The sequence below is a fragment of the Nycticebus coucang genome, chromosome 18, assembly GCF_027406575.1.
Source record: "Nycticebus coucang isolate mNycCou1 chromosome 18, mNycCou1.pri, whole genome shotgun sequence".
Taxonomy (NCBI): Eukaryota; Metazoa; Chordata; class Mammalia; order Primates; family Lorisidae; genus Nycticebus; species Nycticebus coucang.
Window position 1 is genome coordinate 38644363 of NC_069797.1, and position 17636 is coordinate 38661998.

The 17636-nt window shown below is 48.6% G+C and overlaps 2 protein-coding genes across 2 annotated transcripts; both read right to left on the bottom strand.

The window, feature by feature from the left end:
• Positions 1 to 6352: 6352 nt before the first annotated feature.
• On the bottom strand, positions 6353 to 10645 carry CCL16 (C-C motif chemokine ligand 16). Its single transcript, XM_053568978.1, has 3 exons — positions 10473 to 10645; positions 7605 to 7725; positions 6353 to 7197 (listed from the first exon to the last, which is right to left on the bottom strand). The coding sequence occupies exons 1-3, from the start codon at positions 10546 to 10548 to the stop codon at positions 7056 to 7058; spliced, it is 339 nt and encodes a 112-aa protein (XP_053424953.1). The 5' UTR covers positions 10549 to 10645; the 3' UTR covers positions 6353 to 7055.
• Positions 10646 to 13146: 2501 nt separating this feature from the next.
• On the bottom strand, positions 13147 to 15941 carry CCL14 (C-C motif chemokine ligand 14). Its single transcript, XM_053568979.1, has 3 exons — positions 15759 to 15941; positions 13800 to 13914; positions 13147 to 13386 (listed from the first exon to the last, which is right to left on the bottom strand). Exons 1-3 carry the CDS (start codon positions 15844 to 15846, stop codon positions 13299 to 13301), a joined length of 291 nt encoding a protein of 96 aa, XP_053424954.1. The 5' UTR covers positions 15847 to 15941; the 3' UTR covers positions 13147 to 13298.
• Positions 15942 to 17636: the final 1695 nt, after the last annotated feature.

Here is a 17636-nt window from a genome sequence, read left to right on the forward strand (position 1 = left end):
ACAATTTTCATTTGTTTTATTATTTATTTATTTTATTTCCTTGCTTATTTTTTTATTTTTATTTCTTTGCTTTTTCTGTTGTTGTTGTTGAGACAGGGTCCCACCCTATGCCCCTGAGCAGAGTGCAATGGTGTCATAGCTCACCACAACCTCAGACTTGGGCTCTGGGCATCCTGCTGCCTCAGCCTCCAGAAGCCCTGGGATCACAGGCACTAGCTGAGGCGTCCGTCTGGGTTTTTCCATTTCTTTAGGAGTCAGGGTCTCACTCTTGCTCAGGCAAGTCTTGAACTCCTGAGCTCAAGCAATTCTCCCTCCTCAGCCTCCCACAGTGCTGGGATTACAGGCGTGAGCCATCACACCCAGCAATTTTTTTTTTTTTTCTTTTTAGACAAGGTCTTTCTCTGTTGCCTGGGTTAGAGTGCAGTGGCACCATCAGAGCTCACTGCAGCCTCCAATTCCTAGGTTCAAGAAATCCTCCTGCCTCACTCAGGCTCTTGAGTAGCTGGGACTACGGGCAAGTGCCACTGTACCCAGCTAATATATTTTTTAAATTTTTTATAGAGATTGGGGTCTACTTATTGCCCAGGCTGCTCTTGAACTCGTGCCTCAAGCAATCTTCCCACCATGGCCTCCCAAAGTGCTAAAATTACAGGTGTGAGCCACCATGACTGGCCTCAATTTTCAACCTTTAATTCCTCATTCTGGGGGTGCTAGCTATATCTTATCTATGTTCTACTTGATGTGAAATGATTCCCTTTATCATTTTGCCTCAAACCACTCACATCAAGTGTTTAGGAGCTAAATAATTGGTGGGACTTTGGAGGGTTCTGGAGGGAGGGAGTCCTGCTGTTCACTGCACAGTCTCCAGCTCTTCCCCCCAACTTCTCTGCCTCCCTCCCCTCTGGCTCTCAGGGCCCAAATATTCTCCTTCTTGATTCACTTGTTGCAATTTCCCTGCTTCCTCTGAAATCTTGGCCTCAGCCTGTAGCCATGTCCTGAGTTTCCTGCCTTAACTGGGGTTACCAAAGTTTTTTCTTTTTCTTTTCTTTTCTTTTTTTTTTTTTTCTTGAGACAAAGTCTCACTTTGTTGCCCTCAGTAGAGTGCCGTGGCTTCACAACTAACAGCAATCTCAAAACTCTTGAGTTTAAGTGATTCTCTAGCCTCAGCTTCCCACATAGCTGGGACTATAGGCGCCCACCACAACACCTGGCTATTTTAGAGACAGGATCTTTCTCTGACTCAGGTTGGTCTCAAACTTGTAAGCTCAAGCAATCCACCTGCTTTGGCCCCACAGAGTGCTGGGATTACAGGCGTGAGCCACTGCACCTGGCCCAAAGTATTTTCTTAACAAAGACTGTTTCCTCCAGGAGAAGGATTCTTACTTTAGCTGGTAAGAGGTTAGCAGTGTTCACCATTTCCTTATAATGCTTGTTCCAGACCCTGTGCCAGGGGCTGGGAGTTGTCACAGCAGCCCTATAAGGTGTCAACTCCATTTTCAAATGAGGAAACTGGGCTCTGAGAGGTAAAGATCACTGCTAATAAATACCAGGCTCGGGTCCTTTTCTGCATTTGCCTGTTGCTTTTTCAAAATCTTTTGGCAGGTGCCAAAAGATACCTGAATGAAGGCCAGACTCTCCAGGGGGCCCAGGTCATGGAAAAGGAGGCCTCAGACTCTGAACTATGACTCCCTTCATCAGATGGCCTCAGTCTTCCCCATATTCATGCAAACGTCGGGTTTGGGTAGATCAGACGTTTCTTCTGTTGAAACTATAGTCCCTGGTTCTAGTACCAGATTTGCCAGTGACTTGTAGTAAGTGTGACCTCGGGAAAGTCACTTTCCTTCTCTGGGTTTTAATTCCCTTGGCTTCAATGATGGAAAGCTCCTCTCTGTCCTACATGCTTTGGTATTAAAATAAAAGCTAGATACTGGAGTCATAAGGTCTGTCTATTGAGAACTATCTGCTAAGCACGCTCTCACATTGCTTTTTAATCCTCTCAACACTGGGAGGCAGGTACTATTATTGATCTGTTTTACAGATGAAAAAAGCTCAGAAGAATTAGTAGTTACCTAAGACCTCAGAATAAGCGACAGAGTCAGGATTTGAATGTAGATTTATCTGTATGAGTTTGGAGTCAATGCCTTTTTCTATTTTTCTTGACATGGTGGAGTCTCGCCGTGGTGCCCTGGCTAGGGCACAGTGGCTATTCACAGGTGCATTTGTGGTGTACTGTAGCCTCGAACTTCCAGGCTAAAGCAATCCTCCTGCCTCAGCCTTGTCAACCCAAGTAAACGACAAACTTCAGTGGAAGTTTATTAAACCATAGTTGAAGAGGGCCCTGGGAAAAACACAAACCGCAGATGAGCTGTGGTGGCTTTTTCCAAAGGGGAAGTTAGAAACTTCAGCTTTCAAAGGCCTGTAGAAGGAAAGGAAAATGGGATTGAGTGGGGGGAAGCTGATGAGGCAAAATGGTTACATTCGTGTTAGGCCCAGGAAATTTATATTTTACATAAAATAAGGAGAATGTTAGAAGAGGAAAAAGAAAGTGAAGGAAGCTTCAGTTAGTAGATGTCCTTGGGTAAGTGGAAGAATGCCTGATTCTTTATTGTTTCCAATTCTGTGACCTAGAAAGATAAATTTTTAGTTATGAAGTGTGAAATCAACAGGCTTCAGTGTTAGGTGTTAGACATAGTTAACAATTTGCATGTCCCTGCTTATGGGAGGTCAGTAAGGATTTTCTTAATGAATGAACTCTGGGGCAGTTATTCACGGTGTAGGAGGCCTTTATTATCTTCTCTTTTGCATAAGAAAGTTTTTTTTTGGGGGGGGTGTGGTGGCCCTACAGCTTCCCAAGTAGCTGAGACTACAAGTGTGTGCCAGAGCACACAGCTCGGATACAAAGCCTTTAAACCAGTCGTGTCCACCATTTCCCTTGGTGGCAGCTCAGGCTGCTGACAACTCTCCACGGTTGTTTCCACACGTTCAAGCACACGTGTACTCTCACAGGGAAGGAAATTTATGCTCATGTGGCGCATCTCAGAAGGCTTAATAACATTTCTAACAGGCTTGCTGAAACTAGCCTCAAGACATCAGGCCATCTGGTCCAAGTCCTCATGGCTATGTAGAGAAGATACGTGACTGGTCTTCTGTGACTTCCAGAAAATGCTCTTTTTACTACCCAGAGTTGCTTCCTCACTTTCTTCCCTTCCTGTCCCAACTGCCCCCTCATGTGCCCAGCCATTCCACAAGTCAGACAGATGGTCATGTAAGCTGTTTGGGGATAGGTTTATGTGGGCAAAGTTCTTGCTTTGGGATGTCCTTGGCTGGAAACCCCTGTATATCAGAACAAGGAGGTCCTTCCTATATTGGGGTGTGTGTTTAGAGTCGGGCATCTGGCTACCCATCTTGAAAAGATTAACAATATTCTTCTTTAAAAACAGTTGAATGCTCCATGTACCTGGGAAAAGATTTTCTAGTTTTAAACCTGCAGGAGTTTCTGGCGAGGTGTATGTTATGCAGTGGGTGGAGATTTGGCTTTGTGTATGTAGATTCTCAATTGGTCAGGTTTAAGACTGGCATTTCAACCCTGAACTCCTCTGATGGACAAAAACAAAACAAAATGAAACATGGCCTGGAGCGGTGGCTCACATCTATATTCCTACCACTCTGGGAGGCTGAGGCAGGTGGATTGCTTGAGCACAGGAGTTCAAGTCCAGCCTGAGGAAGAGAGAGACCCCCTCTCAAAAAATTAGCCAGCCATTGTGGTGGGCACCTATAGTCCCAGCTACTTGGGAGACTGAGGCAAGAGGATCTCTTGAGCTCAAGAGGTTGAGGTTGCTGTGAGCTATGATGCCATGACACTCTACCAAGGGTGACAAAGTGAAACTCTATCTCAAAATAAATAAATAAGTAAGTAAATAAAATATATAAACAAACGAACACACAAACAACTCCAAACAAAACAAAAACAAGCCAAAAAAACACAGCACATTCCCGTTGTGCTTGCCGGAAACCTGGCCTTCTGCTTTTTGTTCAGCTCTGTCCTGTCTTTTAGGCCCTTGGACTCTGATTATCTGACTTTGACCCTGGTGCTAACTAAGGACTTTGAAACTTCCTGCTGCCTCTGATGTTGTTCCGACTCCCGTGTCAACCTAGGCCCTACCACAGTCTCCACCCTAACAGGCTTGCTAGGTCTGCTCTGGCCTCGGCAAGCAGAGTCCAGGCCTCATGACACTGTATATGTTAGTGATTCTGTTATCCCCAGGTTGTGAGCTCCTGAAGAAAGGAGTTTGATGACATTTAGCTGTAACCCCTGATCTTTGTTAGCAAGGAAGATGGAGAGAAATTCTTAGATCCTGGAGCAGGAGCTCACAGTCCAGGGAGAGACTGAAGCAGATAGCACTGGTGTGTGCAGAAAAACAAAGGCAGCAAGCACCTGGGGGATATGGGACAGAGTCTCCAGCCTCACTCGCCTCTGAGCCCCTGCCTGGCCATGCTAGTGACTGAGGGGCCATTACACAAGTTAGGGTGCTTTTGGTGCAAGTACCAGAAACCAAGGTCTGCTGACTCTGGCTAGCAAGAAAAGGGGAATACCACATGTCCATCTCCAGATGGCTGGGTGGACCAAATCTGGTAGCTGTGAACAGTGGACTACTTTGTTACTCATAATTAAGGATACATCACTTAGGTTTAAGAAGGAATGACGTTCTGACAGATGCTACAGTGTGGATGAACCTGAGGACATCACACTAAGTGAAATAAGCCAGTCATGGAAGGACAAGTGCCCTGTGATTCCACTTCCCTGAAATACCTAGAGCTGTCAAATGCATGGTCAGAGAAAGCAGAACGCTGGTTACTAGAGGGTGGGGAGCAAAGAATGGGGAGTTGGTATTTAACAGGTACAGAGTCTCAGTCTGGGATGATGAAACGGGTCTGAACATGGATATTGGTGAGGGTTGCAAAACAATGTGAATGTTGGCTCGGCGCCTGTAGCTCAGCGGCTAGGGCACCAGCCACATAAACCAGAGCTGCAGGGTTCAAATCCAGCCCAGGCCTGCCAAACAACAATGACAACTACAACCAAAAAATAGCTGGGTGTTGTGGCGGGTGCCTGTAGTCCCAGCTACTTAGGAGGCTGAGGCAAGAGAATCACTTCAGCCCAAGAGTTGGAGGTTGCTATGAGCAGTGACGCCCACAGCACTCTACCCAGGGCTACACAGTGAAAAAATAAAATAAAATAAATGTGAATGTACTGAATTGTACCCTTAAAAATGGTTAAAGTGATAAATTTAATGTTTTGCATACATGAGCACACACACATGCACGCCCAGAACTGACTTAAGCCAACAAAAGTTACTTCTGAGGTGCTAACAGGCCATCATGGCCCTTTAGGCATTTTTTTTTTTTTTTTAAGAGAGGGATGATGGGAAATTTGCTGGAGCTTATCATGGGACTGAGAGACCAGTTCCCAAGCCTGGAGCAGGGGCAGGAAGTGAGGCAGCTTCAGGGACTTCAGGACAACAGTTCAGTGACCTCTTCCCTTAGGACACTGCCAGAAACTCACTTCTCCTCCAGCAGCAACAGTCTGTGCTTCTCGGGTCCAAATTTCAAATCCCTCCGAGAGTCTGGTTGGGCAGCTGGGTCAGGTGGCCATCCTGGGTAGGTTAGCTTGGGCAGGAGTGGGGAGGCAGGCTTGTGTACTAGCAGCCTGGCCTATGGGGACAGTTGTGGGTCAGTTTACTAGAATCCCATTCTCTGAATGGACAGTGCTCCATGGAATCACCCCACTACATTTATCTGTTTCTTCTAATTATCTGGCATCAATTGCCTGATTTTTGTTTTGCCTTCACAGTAGCATTTTAGGACAATGTTGAATGCAAGGCAACTGAGTTAGCTGCCAGCTATTGAGCTGGAGATAGAAGGAGAGATTGAATATGTATATCTGGTCTTGGTGCCGTGTAAATCTGACGCATTCTCAAGGAATGGGGAGAAGCCCCTAAAAAAACTGAAATTAAGCTTCTTTTTTTTTTTTTTTTTTTTTTGAGGTAGAGTCTCACTTTGTTGCCCTGGGTAGAGTGCTGTGGCATCATAGCTCACAGCAATCTCCAACTCTTGGGCTCAAGCGATTCTCTTGCCTCATCCTCCCAAGTAGCTGGAACTACAGGCACCTGCCACAATGCCCAGCTATTTTTAGAGATAGCTTGCTATCTCTCTCTTGCTCAGGCTGAACTTGAACTCCTGAGCTCAAGCAATCCACCTGCCTCGGCTTCTGAGGATTACAGGCGTGAGCCGCAGCACCAGGCTGAAATTAAGCTTCTTTCACCCTTGCAGAAAAAAGCCAGGAAGTAAGGAATCAAGTTGGCAATTAAGGAAATTTTATTTATTGTATGCTTGAGTTTTAGATCAAGAGTTTACCCCCAACCTTGTCTAGTGCCCTTCCCTTGCTCCACAAAGCTCAGCATGGGAGGCAGAAATTTGTGCCTCTTCCTTTTCGATCAGGTACACTCTGTATCTGCGCCACCCTGGGGAAGACAAAAGTGACCATGGTCTAGCAAAGCCTCTGCAACAAGGACAAAAATGATTAATGTGAATATCCCTGGCCTGCTAAGAGAAAAGAATAACGGAAGAAAAAACTACATCCAGAAAAGGGCTAAGTATGGACAGGAAAAGTCAAGAGTTCCGGGTGGCTCTGGATGGGTCAAGACCGAGAGGCCAGACTCTGGCAGGCTGGAGACTGGCTAATTATTCAGAATGGCTGGAGTATTGGTGTGGGGTGAGGAGTTGCAAGCAGAGCCCGGGGAGGGATGTGAAAGAAGTTTTCTTGTGTATTGAGAATGTATTTCTGCCTACCTCCCATAATGCTGGCATTTCCTCCCGAGACTGAGAAAATATTAGAAATACATTTTCTTTATTTCAATCATCAGCCTGTTTCTCTGAATGTGGTTTTGCTAGTTTCAGACCATACAGTTGCTCCATCTCCATAGGTTTGTTCCTTCGTTCCATAAGTTTGGGCTTCTACTAAGGCCTGGTTCTCGTGGGGACTTGAGGAGCTAGGGTTAGTCTTTCTTTGATGTAATAATTTTAACCCTGCCCACACTTCTGGGGGGCAGCAAAGGTAGCCTGGGATCCTGGATGTACTCTTGGACCCATTTGTCGCTGGGGTTGGCGCAGACTTCTCGGTTCCTTTTGGTGACAAATCTGCAGAGGCAGAATTAGACTGTCATGGGCTGCACACTAGGGTGGGCTTCCAGTACACCCCTGGTTCACATGGGGCTTGCCTTATGTTCTCTGTTACCTCCCTAGACCTCCCCTGGCTGGGTTCCCTCTGAAGACCCCTCCCTCCGGTCTCAAGACCTCATTATCCCTTCTCTTCACCCTTTCCCCACTCAGCCTAGACCCTCTGGCTTGGGTTTCATAATGGCTACCATCTATTGGACCACACAGCTATAAGTGGCAAAATCAAGAATCAAACCCAGGCCCCCGGGATCTAAACCCTTAGCTATGATTCCACTGCTTCTAGCATCGAGACCTCATGGTCCTGGGATCCCATTTCTGTCCCCAAGCTCCCTGGCTCTCCAGAGCAGTATCTGTAGCAAAGTACTTACATGATTGCTGGCAGGTGACAGTTGAGGGCCTTTCTGTATCCTGCCACCAGTTTCCTTGGCAACACTTTCTCATGATACTTCAGGCAGCAGGTGGGTGGATGGTTCACCGACTCAGGAATTTCTGAAGGAATCACAATGCAGGCTGAGCCAGGGAGGCAGAGAAGGGAGACCAGAGCTGCCTATCTCCACCTCCCATTGCATTTCACTCCTCCGATAGCAAAACCATCTGTCAGCAGGGACTGATGATAGCTTGATGTGCAACAAAGAAAGTGAAAAAGATGAACTTGTACCCTCAATGAAGCCCCAACAATAAAAAAAAAACAAAAAAAACAAAAAAAGATGAACTCCTCTGGAGGGTATAAAAAAAAAAAGAAAAACAAAAAAAGATGAACTCCTCTGGAGGGTATATATGTAGAATCTTCAGCCTCTGAACTAAGTGTCCAAGGACAAATGACTTGGTTATTCACATTTGGTGATGAACTAGAAGGGAGCTGCCTCACTTTTTTGTTTGCTCATGAGTTGATCGGGCAAATATGTTTGGAGCTCAAGTTGCATGCCAGCTCTGTGGGGATAAAAACATGAGGAAGACACAGCCACTTAGCCTTGAGTCGCTTAGACTAGTCAGGGTAAAAAGGGAAAGGGAAAGATTATTAAACGCTACACTAGAATGTTGTCCAGGATAGAATCATCTCTGGCGGAAGGTTCTGTAGGAACAGAATGAGCGCACCTGACCCATCCTTGGTGGTTGAGAAACAGGTCCCAAAGCAAGTGTTGCCTGAGTTGATTCATTTTTTTTTTTTTTTTTTTTTTTTGAGACAGAGTCTCACTCTGTCCCCCTGGGTAGAGTGCTGTGGCGTCATAGCTCACAACAACTTCAAACTCTTGGGCTCAAGGGATCCTCTGGCCTCAGTTTTAAATTTTTAGTAGAGATAGGATCTCACTCTTGCTCAGGCTGGTCTTGAACTTGTGAGCTCAGACAATCCACTGGCTTCAGTCTCCCAGAGTGCTAGGATTACAGGCATGAGCCACCGCACCTGGCCATGTGAATTGATTCTTAAAGAACAAGCAGGATTTAGACAGATGAGGGTGTTATAGGGTCTGGAAGAAAGAAATGTAGGAAGGCCCAAAGATGGGGAAGCTCAGTGTGTTTAGGGAGCCCTGAGCATTTGGGGGTGGCTGGGATGCAAGGTGAGAAGGGAGGACTGGAGAGAGGTGCAACTGGACCTGGTCACCCACTGACTCAACTGTGGGGTAACTTAGACTATCCTAGAGGTACAGGAGAGGCTGAGATCAGAGAGAGAAAGGGTGGAGCCATGAGTGAGGGAAGTTAGGACAGGAGGAAAAATGTATGATTTAGGCTTCAGGGTCAGACAGCTTGAGTCAGAATCCTGACTTGATTTGAATTTTGCTTTGAATTTTGGGCAAATTTCTTCACTGCCATAGCTTTAAGTTTCCTCATCCATTAAATGGAGGTAAAATGATGGTTATATCCTAGGATCATGGTGAGAATTAGTTGAGAAAATGCTTGTAAAGCCCTTAACCCAGAGCGTGGCACACAGAAAGACTCAATTCGTGCTTACTCTAATTAAAAGCAAGTGGTAATAATGATAATTCTTCTTGCCTTGGAAATGGCCTTTCCCCCTCTCCCCTGCCTTCTCTTTGATACTTGCAGGTTACTGGACTTGACTGGTTATTGTCACTGGGTTTCCCTTGAGCTCCTCTGACTACCCACCAGTTTGGGGATACAACATAGGAGGTTAGACCAGAGACCTCCCTGAGTCCCCAAACCTGCAGGGTACAAATCTCTTTGTAGCCTGACCCCTTGCCTCCAGCTGGTATCAAAGCTTGGGACATCTCCAGAGCACCATCTGGCTGACCCACGTTTTGTGTGGGCTATTTTCTCTTCCTTTAAGCCTGAACCCACTGCACTGGCCTGACTGACCTTCTGGAAAAACACTGTTGCCCCTTCCCGCTCACCACACACACATAGTTCCTCCATAAGTGACCCTACACCAGTCCCATGTCATGAGTTCATGTCCCTGGTTCTTAAAACAAAGTTTACAGAGACCAGGGCTATCCTAACAGCGTGGCAGCAGATTATCAGGTGCACTTGACCCTCGCTCCCCTCTGTTTATACAGGCAGTCAGCCCACATTACATGCCAAGGGTAGACTTCAGGGAGCAAATTAGGGCTGGGCAGCCTTAGGCGGGCATGTGGATGGCTGAATGTCTTTGTCCCTCCCCCATCACCAGGTCCTCATAAATGATAATAGAGGCAGAAGGTATAGAGTGGGCAAAACAGCCCTCTGCCCCAAAGGTCCCAATTCTGCCTCTTATCACAGCTCCCAACCTTTTAACCCCTTCCCTCTTTCCTGCAGACTGTATTTAGTCTTGGGCTGGAGATGGAAGACGAGCACTCTTGGCCATCCTCCGGGACTCATTCTGGGTGTCTAACAGTCCCAGACTGCCACTGAGAGAAGGGGTGTCTAGGTTCATTCTCCCCATTCCTGGGCTTAGTCCTCGTGGTGTCTTCAACCTCTCTCTCCCAACTCATCCTCCCAGAGCTCTTGCTCCTTTTCTCATCTGGGTGTCTCACCCTCCTCTTCGTTACAGACAATCTTTATTGCATTTTCTATTACTTCCTGGGCACTTCCTTCCAAATGATCATCCTTGCTCTCCTAATGCTGAAAGGCTCTGAACCAAGCCCAGCTCTACTCACAAAGGGGAGAATTTGAGAACAGAAGCTAAGCATGAAGGTGGGGGAGCCCTCCAGGCTGACAAGGCCAGAGGCCTCCCAGCACGCTTGGCGTTACATCCCTGCCACCTGCCCAATTCCCCTTTCTCATCCCTGATCTGCAAGTGGACTTACTCGGCTGGCTGCAAAAAGTAAAAGTAGTGGTGAGGATGAAGATGAGGAGAAAGAAGGCAGTCACAGAGACCTTCATCCTCTCAGTGGGATGGTACAGCTTCAGGGAACAGCTGAACAGAGTTGTCTTTCTTGCAGCAGGTCGTCTACTCTCTGACTGCTCTGTTCTCTGGACTCTGACCGGGCTGGGGGAGAAACAACAGGCCTTGGTGTTTGCTAAAAGGGAGGGTTGGGGAGGCCGTGGCCTGGTGCAGAGTTGAGCTCAGTAATATTGAATGTAGGTGAAGGAATAGCTGGAGAAGAAACGTGATGAATGTGCCTCAGTCAGCCACCTTGCAAGTGAAATAGCAGATATTACTTCACTGAGGCTTAGAGAGGTTAAATAGATTGTCCAAGGTCACATGGCTGGAAGGTGGAGAGACAGCGCTGAAAACTGGATGTTGGATTTTATCGTGTTACCTGCCACTATCTCTCTAATGGGGAGCGACGAGGGAGGGATGAACTTCCTGTTTCCCCAGGTGATCTGTCTTGGGGAGGGTGAGCATAAAGCAGGATCAGAGCACAAATGAGGCATGACTAGGGTTTGGTGGCCACTGAGAAGGGTGGCTCCACCCCCAGTCCAGGGACACACTACTGAACTCACGTTGTTTCATGTCACAGATTATGCTACTAATACTCTGACAAAGCAGTATGCTTGATCCTTAGGTCCCCATTTGTTACTGAAATGTCTGGATTACTTTTCCGTGTTTTGTTTCTCTCCCATCGCCTTGGACTTCAGACTGATTTTTATGTGTAGTTGGCTGGTCCTTCCTGGGTATGGCAGGCCGGGTTTATCCAACCCTGCCGCCGTGACCAGTTGCGACCAGCAGAGGGCGCTCTGACCCCGTGCACCTGGACAACCTGCAGCGCCGTCCAGAGTTCAGCTTATGCAGGTCCCTGTGGCCTCGGCCTGGCCCACACTCAGATTGCCTCTGGAGCCAGGTTGAAGACAGTGACAGAGAAGAGACTGAACGCACAGGGGATCTGACATGTTTCCAGAGTTGAGAGGAGCAGGAGGCAGGACAGAAAGGGGAAGTGCACATCCTTACAGGGTGGCATGAATGCTCATAGATAGGTAGACCATATAATGCTATTAGTACCCGTGGGTTCAAGGCCGTCAGAGGTGGTGAGCCCTTGGCCTACAAGCCCTTGTCTGTGGAAGGTGAGAGGCTAGGGAATAGCAGTCGTAGTCCCTTCCCTGGCCCACACTCTTACTCCAAGCACACCAAGCTCCTTCTTGAGGCCTGAAGATAAGTTTGAGAGTTGATTGTTGGGTGTTCTTGGAGCATAGGCATCCTCTTGATTCCTGTCTCATTTCATTTATCCCTCCTTCTCTACATTGTCCATCCATCCATCCATCTGCCCATCCATACATACACTCATCCATCCATCTACCTACTCATCCTCCCACCCATTTGCTCATTCATCCATCCATCCATCCATCTACCTGCCCATCTGTCCATCCATCCATCTACCTGCTCATCTACCCATCTACCCATCCACCCACCCACTCATTCATCTGCTCATCCATCCATCCATCTATCCACTCATCCATACAGCCATCCATCCATCCATCTATCATCCCACACATCCATCCATCCATCTATCCATCCACCTGCTCGTCCGTCCATCCATCCATCCATCTACCTGCTCATCCACCCATCTACCCATCCACCCACCCACTCATCCATCTGTTCATTCATTCATCCATCTGTCCACTCATCCATCCATCCATTCATCTGTTCATCCTTCTATCCATCCACCCATCCACCCACTCATCCATCCACCCACCCACCCATCCATCTATCCATTACCTGACCACCTGGTATGTGCCAGGCTTCCTGCTAGGCCTTGTGGAGGATATAAAAATGAGTAGATGAGTAAAACAATAATAGTACACCCTGGTGTATGTAAGTGAAGGAGTGGGAGAGATTGGATAAAATGTGTCCATGAATCATTCCTATCCCAGACAGCAGTGAGGAAAGGCCTTGGAAACAACACAGGAAGAAAGGGCTATGGAACTTGACTGAGATGAAGAGGCCTTTATGAAGTTTTACCTGTAAAATCAGATGATGATTCTTAGCTTTTACACTTATTGTGAAGCTTAAAATTAAAAGAATGCATATTAGATTGCTCAGCAGAGTGCTTGGAAAGTAGAAAGGCCTAAGGAAATGATGCTATTGTTTCTGCTGAGGAAGTGGCCTTCACACTTCATTTCTTTCTCACCACCCCCATCATAGACCTGGACCCATTTTTTGCACCAGGCTCAGGCAAAACTTCTGCAGAGTAAAGCTTGATGCTGAGGGTGACACACCCAGGCTGGACTCACTGGTGTCCTCAGGCTACAGCCGAAGAGTTAATTCAGCAGAAATGAATGAGGCCAATGTAGAGCATGAATGTTTTTTTTTTTTTTTGTAGAGGCAGAGTCTCACTTTACAGCCCTCTGTAGAGTGCCGTGGCCTCACACAGCTCACAGCAACCTCCAACTCCTGGGCTTAAGCGATTCTCCTGCCTCAGCCTCCCGAGTAGCTGGGACTACAGGCGCCCGCCACAACGCCCGGCTATTTTTTGGTTGCAGTTTGGCCGGGGCTGGGTTTGAACCCGCCACCCTCGGTATATGGGGCCGACGCCTTACTGACTGAGCCACAGGCGCCGCCCGAGCATGAATGTTTTTTAATTCAAGGCAGGGCAGCTGGCAGGGGGTGGCTGGGGATAAGAGCTGGGGGCAGCAGAGGGGCCTAGTCCTCTTTAGAGCTCTGATCTGCACCTGTCCCACTGCCCCTGGGTCACTCAGTTCTCCTCCATGTCCTTGACGTAGTCCTGGACCCACTTGTCACTGGGGTTGCTGCAGATATAATGGCCTTTTTTAGTGATGAAGCTGTGGAGCAAGAGAGAGAAGGATTACAAACTGAGGGGTCCAGCAGCTGGAAGGGACAGCCTGTCCTCCCTGCCTTCCCAATTCCCCACCTGACCTAGACTGTTTCTCCTTTCTTTGATAGAGGCATCCCAGGCCCAGGCTCCTCTCTGAGACATGCTCTTCCCTAGGACCCGCAGACCCACAGTCTCTGTGTCCGCCTGAGGAAGTGCCTCTTGCTTTCTCCTTCCCTGACCCCTCCCCATGCCAGCTTTCCCACAGCTTTTGGAGGCTCCAGCTGGAAAGCCCCCACATTGCCTCTTGGCTGCCCCTCTCTGTGTAGTCTCCCCTGGGAGGTGCCCTGGGGGTCCCCACTCTACATCCTCCAGACCCTGCTGGTCCCTCTCCGCCCCGTGTGGTGTGTGAGTGCCACCTACACAATTCCAGGCTTGGAGCACTGGCTGCTGGTCTCATAATAATCCGAAATGCGGTGCCGTGGGAGCTCATGGGTAACGTAGGTGAAACAGCACTCAGCGGGGTGGTAAGGTCCTCCTGAGGGGACACGGTGGGGGACGCTGAGGCGATACTGCTGGCTGCTTCTGCAGCCCAAAGGCGTGGGAGAGAGGCAGCCGTGCAGAGCTCAGATGGGAGCTCTGGAGAAGCTCCATCCTCTCTTCCCACTATAGTGCTCCTTTGGCACCTCTGTCCCTCCGTAGTCAGCAGTCACCCTCCCTCCTCTTCTTCAAGTCCTGCTGGAGAAACTGGCTGATGATTTTCCACCCTGGGGCTGAAGAACAGCAAACCTAGGTCTTCTGGGTGAGCGCACACCCCCTCTGGGGGCTGACTCACAGGGGAAGCTGGGGGCTTGGCCAATGCCACACAACCTGTCAAAACGTTTTAGACCATGAAACCTTATTGCCTTATATGCCTTATTCAGAAAGGATAGAAGGACTATTTGAAAGAAACCCCAACAGGGATTAGGCGACATGCCCTTTGGGAATGCAGAGCCACTTCCTCCTGGACCCCGTCCTGCCCGTGTCCTGCGCCCCCCTCCCCGCCCCATTGAACACTCAGCTTGCAGAGAGGGAAGGATGCCTATCCCGAGCCCCAAGGACTACAGTTGTAGAGTCGGTTGTAGAGTCGGGACACCCAAATCCTAATCCAGTCTTGCCCTTGTTCTCTTCCTACTGTGACCGTTTCGCTTTTCCTCTTAGTTTCCTCCTCTGTAAACGAGGCCTTTGGCCTTTGGTTTTTACACTGAGCTCCTTGGGTCTCGGGGGGCCTCAGAGACTCTCTTTGAGGTGTTCGTGCATTTGAGAATGGTGTCTTGGGGATTGCACCCCATATAACTCCTTCTTCAGTTTTACATACTGGGCTTCTGTGGGAGATCTTTGCTTGAAAAAAGGTTTCATGGTCTAACACGTTTTGAAAATCACCAGATTAGGTGATATTTCAGCTTTTTCCTGACCGTGGAATTTCATGGCTCTTATAGGAGGAATGATTACAGTTATGGAGGTTAGCAGGAAAGGCATTGCTGGCCAAGGGCCCTATACAGACCAGCACATGTTGTGGTCATGGAGGAGAAACACCAAGTGTCTGCATTGTGTGTGACCAACTTGGACAGAAACAAGGGTGCACAAGGCCATGGCCTCAGCGGTCTCTGGGGGTGGCCAGGTGCTTAGGTGGGAAGAGAAAGGCCTGGTCCTGCTATCCAGCACCATTCCAGGCAGCATCCTCTCTATCCAAAGGGTGGATTAAGGATCCCTGGTCCCTGAGACCTGCTCAGGGTTTTGACTCTCCCACCTTGTTTCTCATAACTGACAAATGACTTCAGAGAGGCCAGTCACATTGGCCAGGTTCCTATTAACTTTAGACTAACTTTATTTCCACAACTTTCTATGTTTCCCTGCAGATTCTGAAAGGGAAAAGAGGTAAATAGAAGGGTGCGAAATGGTTTTGGCTGTCAGTAAAGGCGGGTCCTCCTGAGAAAGAAGCTGAGGAAAGGGGGCCTGGGTCAGGGACCCCAGGAGGTGGCCTCGTGTTTTCCCCCAGGCCAGACCCAAGCGGCACTGCACTCACAGGCACAGGGGGCTTGGGGAGCAGATGGACCCACATCTCAGGGGGCTGGTAGGCAAAGGGGCTTTGAGGGGCTCTGGGCACTGCTCGTCAAGCTGGGGACGATATCCCCCCAATGGGTGGGCCACTCTTTTGCCTAATGGGACAGCAATGGGACAGGCTTCCCTCTGTGGCCGTGAGAGGAAGGGTCCTACAGAAGGTGGGGATGAAACCAGTTGGAGAAGCCCCCCAGCTGCTGCTCAAGCCTTCCTCCCTGTCTGCCCGCCACCTTGCCATTTCCCCACAGGGCCTGGGAAGGAGGGAAGACAAGGTGCACTCACGTGAGGAGGACTTAGCTCTGGCCTCTGGGGTGGTGGTGCTGAGGAGCAGGAGCGAGAGGAAGAAGACGGCAGCCATGGAGACCTTCATCCTCTGGGGTGCTGCTGCAGGAGGGAATCTGGCCTGCGGGGTATTCTGAGACTCCAGGGGTGAGGACTGATCATTGAGGCCAAATATTTTTTAAAATAAGGGAACTAAGATTTTGCACGGAAGTAGAAAAGCAGCAATGCCTCAGCGATTTCACATCCTGCAGATTTGTTGAGGGTGGTGTGAGGGAAACAGGGAGACTCAAGGTTCAAGGGAGGACGTTGCCTCCCATCCTCAGGGGTAGTAAGTTTAACTCCTTTGAGGTAAGCCAGCCCTTCCTTAGGCATAGGCTGGGGACACTGTCTCTGACTTAGCAAAAGATCTCAAAAGCTGGTGCGTCCTATGCCTGATTCTGGTTCCAGGCCTCCTAACAAGGCCAAGTGGGGCCTGGAGATTTAGGATCTGTTCAGCTGGAGATTGGAGGGTATTTGAGGCAGTGGGATGAGGTCTGCAATCCCCCAGGCCAGGTCTTATGGAATGGGGCTGGGAAATCCTCATTTAAACTCTTTAGCAGAAGCTGTAGCCTTATCCCCACCCTTACCATTCCCTGGGTGCAGGAGGGCTCTAATGCTCAGTAGAGAATTTGCTTATATAATGGTGGCTGCACATCCTAGCCACTTTCCCAAACACTTTATGAATATCGGCCCATTTAATCTTTATAGCAGCAGCTGAGGAAACTGAGGCTCAGAGGCAAGGCCTCAGCTTTGGCAATTGGTAAGTGGTGGTGGGTTCAAACTCAGGCCATGTCCTTGATGCACTATGTAAGGTCTGTGTTCCTAACCACTCTGCTGTGAAGACACAGGGGAGCTCTCTAAAAGTGTCCTGGTTTGCTTGGGTTCTCTATACAGACTTCAGTCTTAGCTTTTTCTGAGCCTCAGTAGTGGATCCCTTTGAGAACCCTCTCCTGGTTTCTGAAGTTCACTACAGAGAAGCTTGGTGGGGACCTTAGGAAATGCCTTGTTCAGGGGTGGCTACTAGGTTTTGTCAGTTAGTGGTGGACTGGAACTCTGTGTTGAAAACCATCTGAGGCCCCGTCCAGGCACACTGGGAAGAGGTGCTGTGACAGCGACAGTGCAGCTTGCGTGACACGTGCTAGCAATTTCTATATCATCTTTTTACCTATATGAAAAGCCAAAGTATATAGCGCTACTTCTGATTCCAAGTCAACGCTGGAGTTATTTCAGACATCCCCTTTCTGTATGTTTCCCTCTCTCCTCTAGCAGTGAGAAACTTGGCTCCCATTAACCTCATTCTACCTACTTACTTGCTCAGGCCTCTGTATGTAGCAGATCTCTGGGCCACATTGATGATAATCTTTTTTTTTTTTTTTTTTTTGAGACAGAGCCTCACTTTGTTGCCCTGTGTAGCATCAGAGCTCATAGAAACCACCAACTCTTGAGCTCAAGAGATCCTCTTGCTTCAGCCTTTGGAGTAGCTGGGACTACAGGTGCCGGCCACCATGCTGGGCTACTTTTTCTATTTTTCTTTTTTTTTTCAGTTTTTGCCCAGGGCCGGGTTTGAACCCACCACCTCCGGTATATGGGGCCAGTGCCCTACTCCTTTGAGCCACAGGCACTGCCCTAGTTTTTCTATTTTTAGTAGAAACAGGGTCTCACTTTTCCTCAGGCTGGTCTCAAACTCTGGAGCTCAAGCAATCCACTTGCTTTGGCCTCTCAGAGTGTTCGAATTACATGAGCCACTGTGCCCAGCCTCATGTTGGCTGTAATCTTGATGCTAGCCCTCCTGGCCTCAACTGTGTGGGTCACCCCCCACCCCACTGCCCCTGCCTGGTT

What these genes read in the sequence shown, in the direction of transcription:
- CCL14 (XM_053568979.1), bottom strand. Translation starts at nt 15,846, where the DNA reads ATGAAGGTCTCCATGGCTGCCGTCTTCTTCCTCTCGCTCCTGCTCCTC. An exon ending in CAGAGCTAAGTCCTCCTCAC is followed by an intron (nt 13,915 to 15,758) that starts GTGAGTGCACCT and finishes GTGTCCCCTCAG; the next exon opens with GAGGACCTTACCACCCCGCT. An exon ending in TGCTCCAAGCCTGGAATTGT is followed by an intron (nt 13,387 to 13,799) that starts GTAGGTGGCACT and finishes CTTGCTCCACAG; the next exon opens with CTTCATCACTAAAAAAGGCC.
- CCL16 (XM_053568978.1), bottom strand. Translation starts at nt 10,548, where the DNA reads ATGAAGGTCTCTGTGACTGCCTTCTTTCTCCTCATCTTCATCCTCACC. An exon ending in TACTTTTTGCAGCCAGCCGA is followed by an intron (nt 7,726 to 10,472) that starts GTAAGTCCACTT and finishes TGATTCCTTCAG; the next exon opens with AAATTCCTGAGTCGGTGAAC. An exon ending in TGTCACCTGCCAGCAATCAT is followed by an intron (nt 7,198 to 7,604) that starts GTAAGTACTTTG and finishes CTGCCTCTGCAG; the next exon opens with ATTTGTCACCAAAAGGAACC.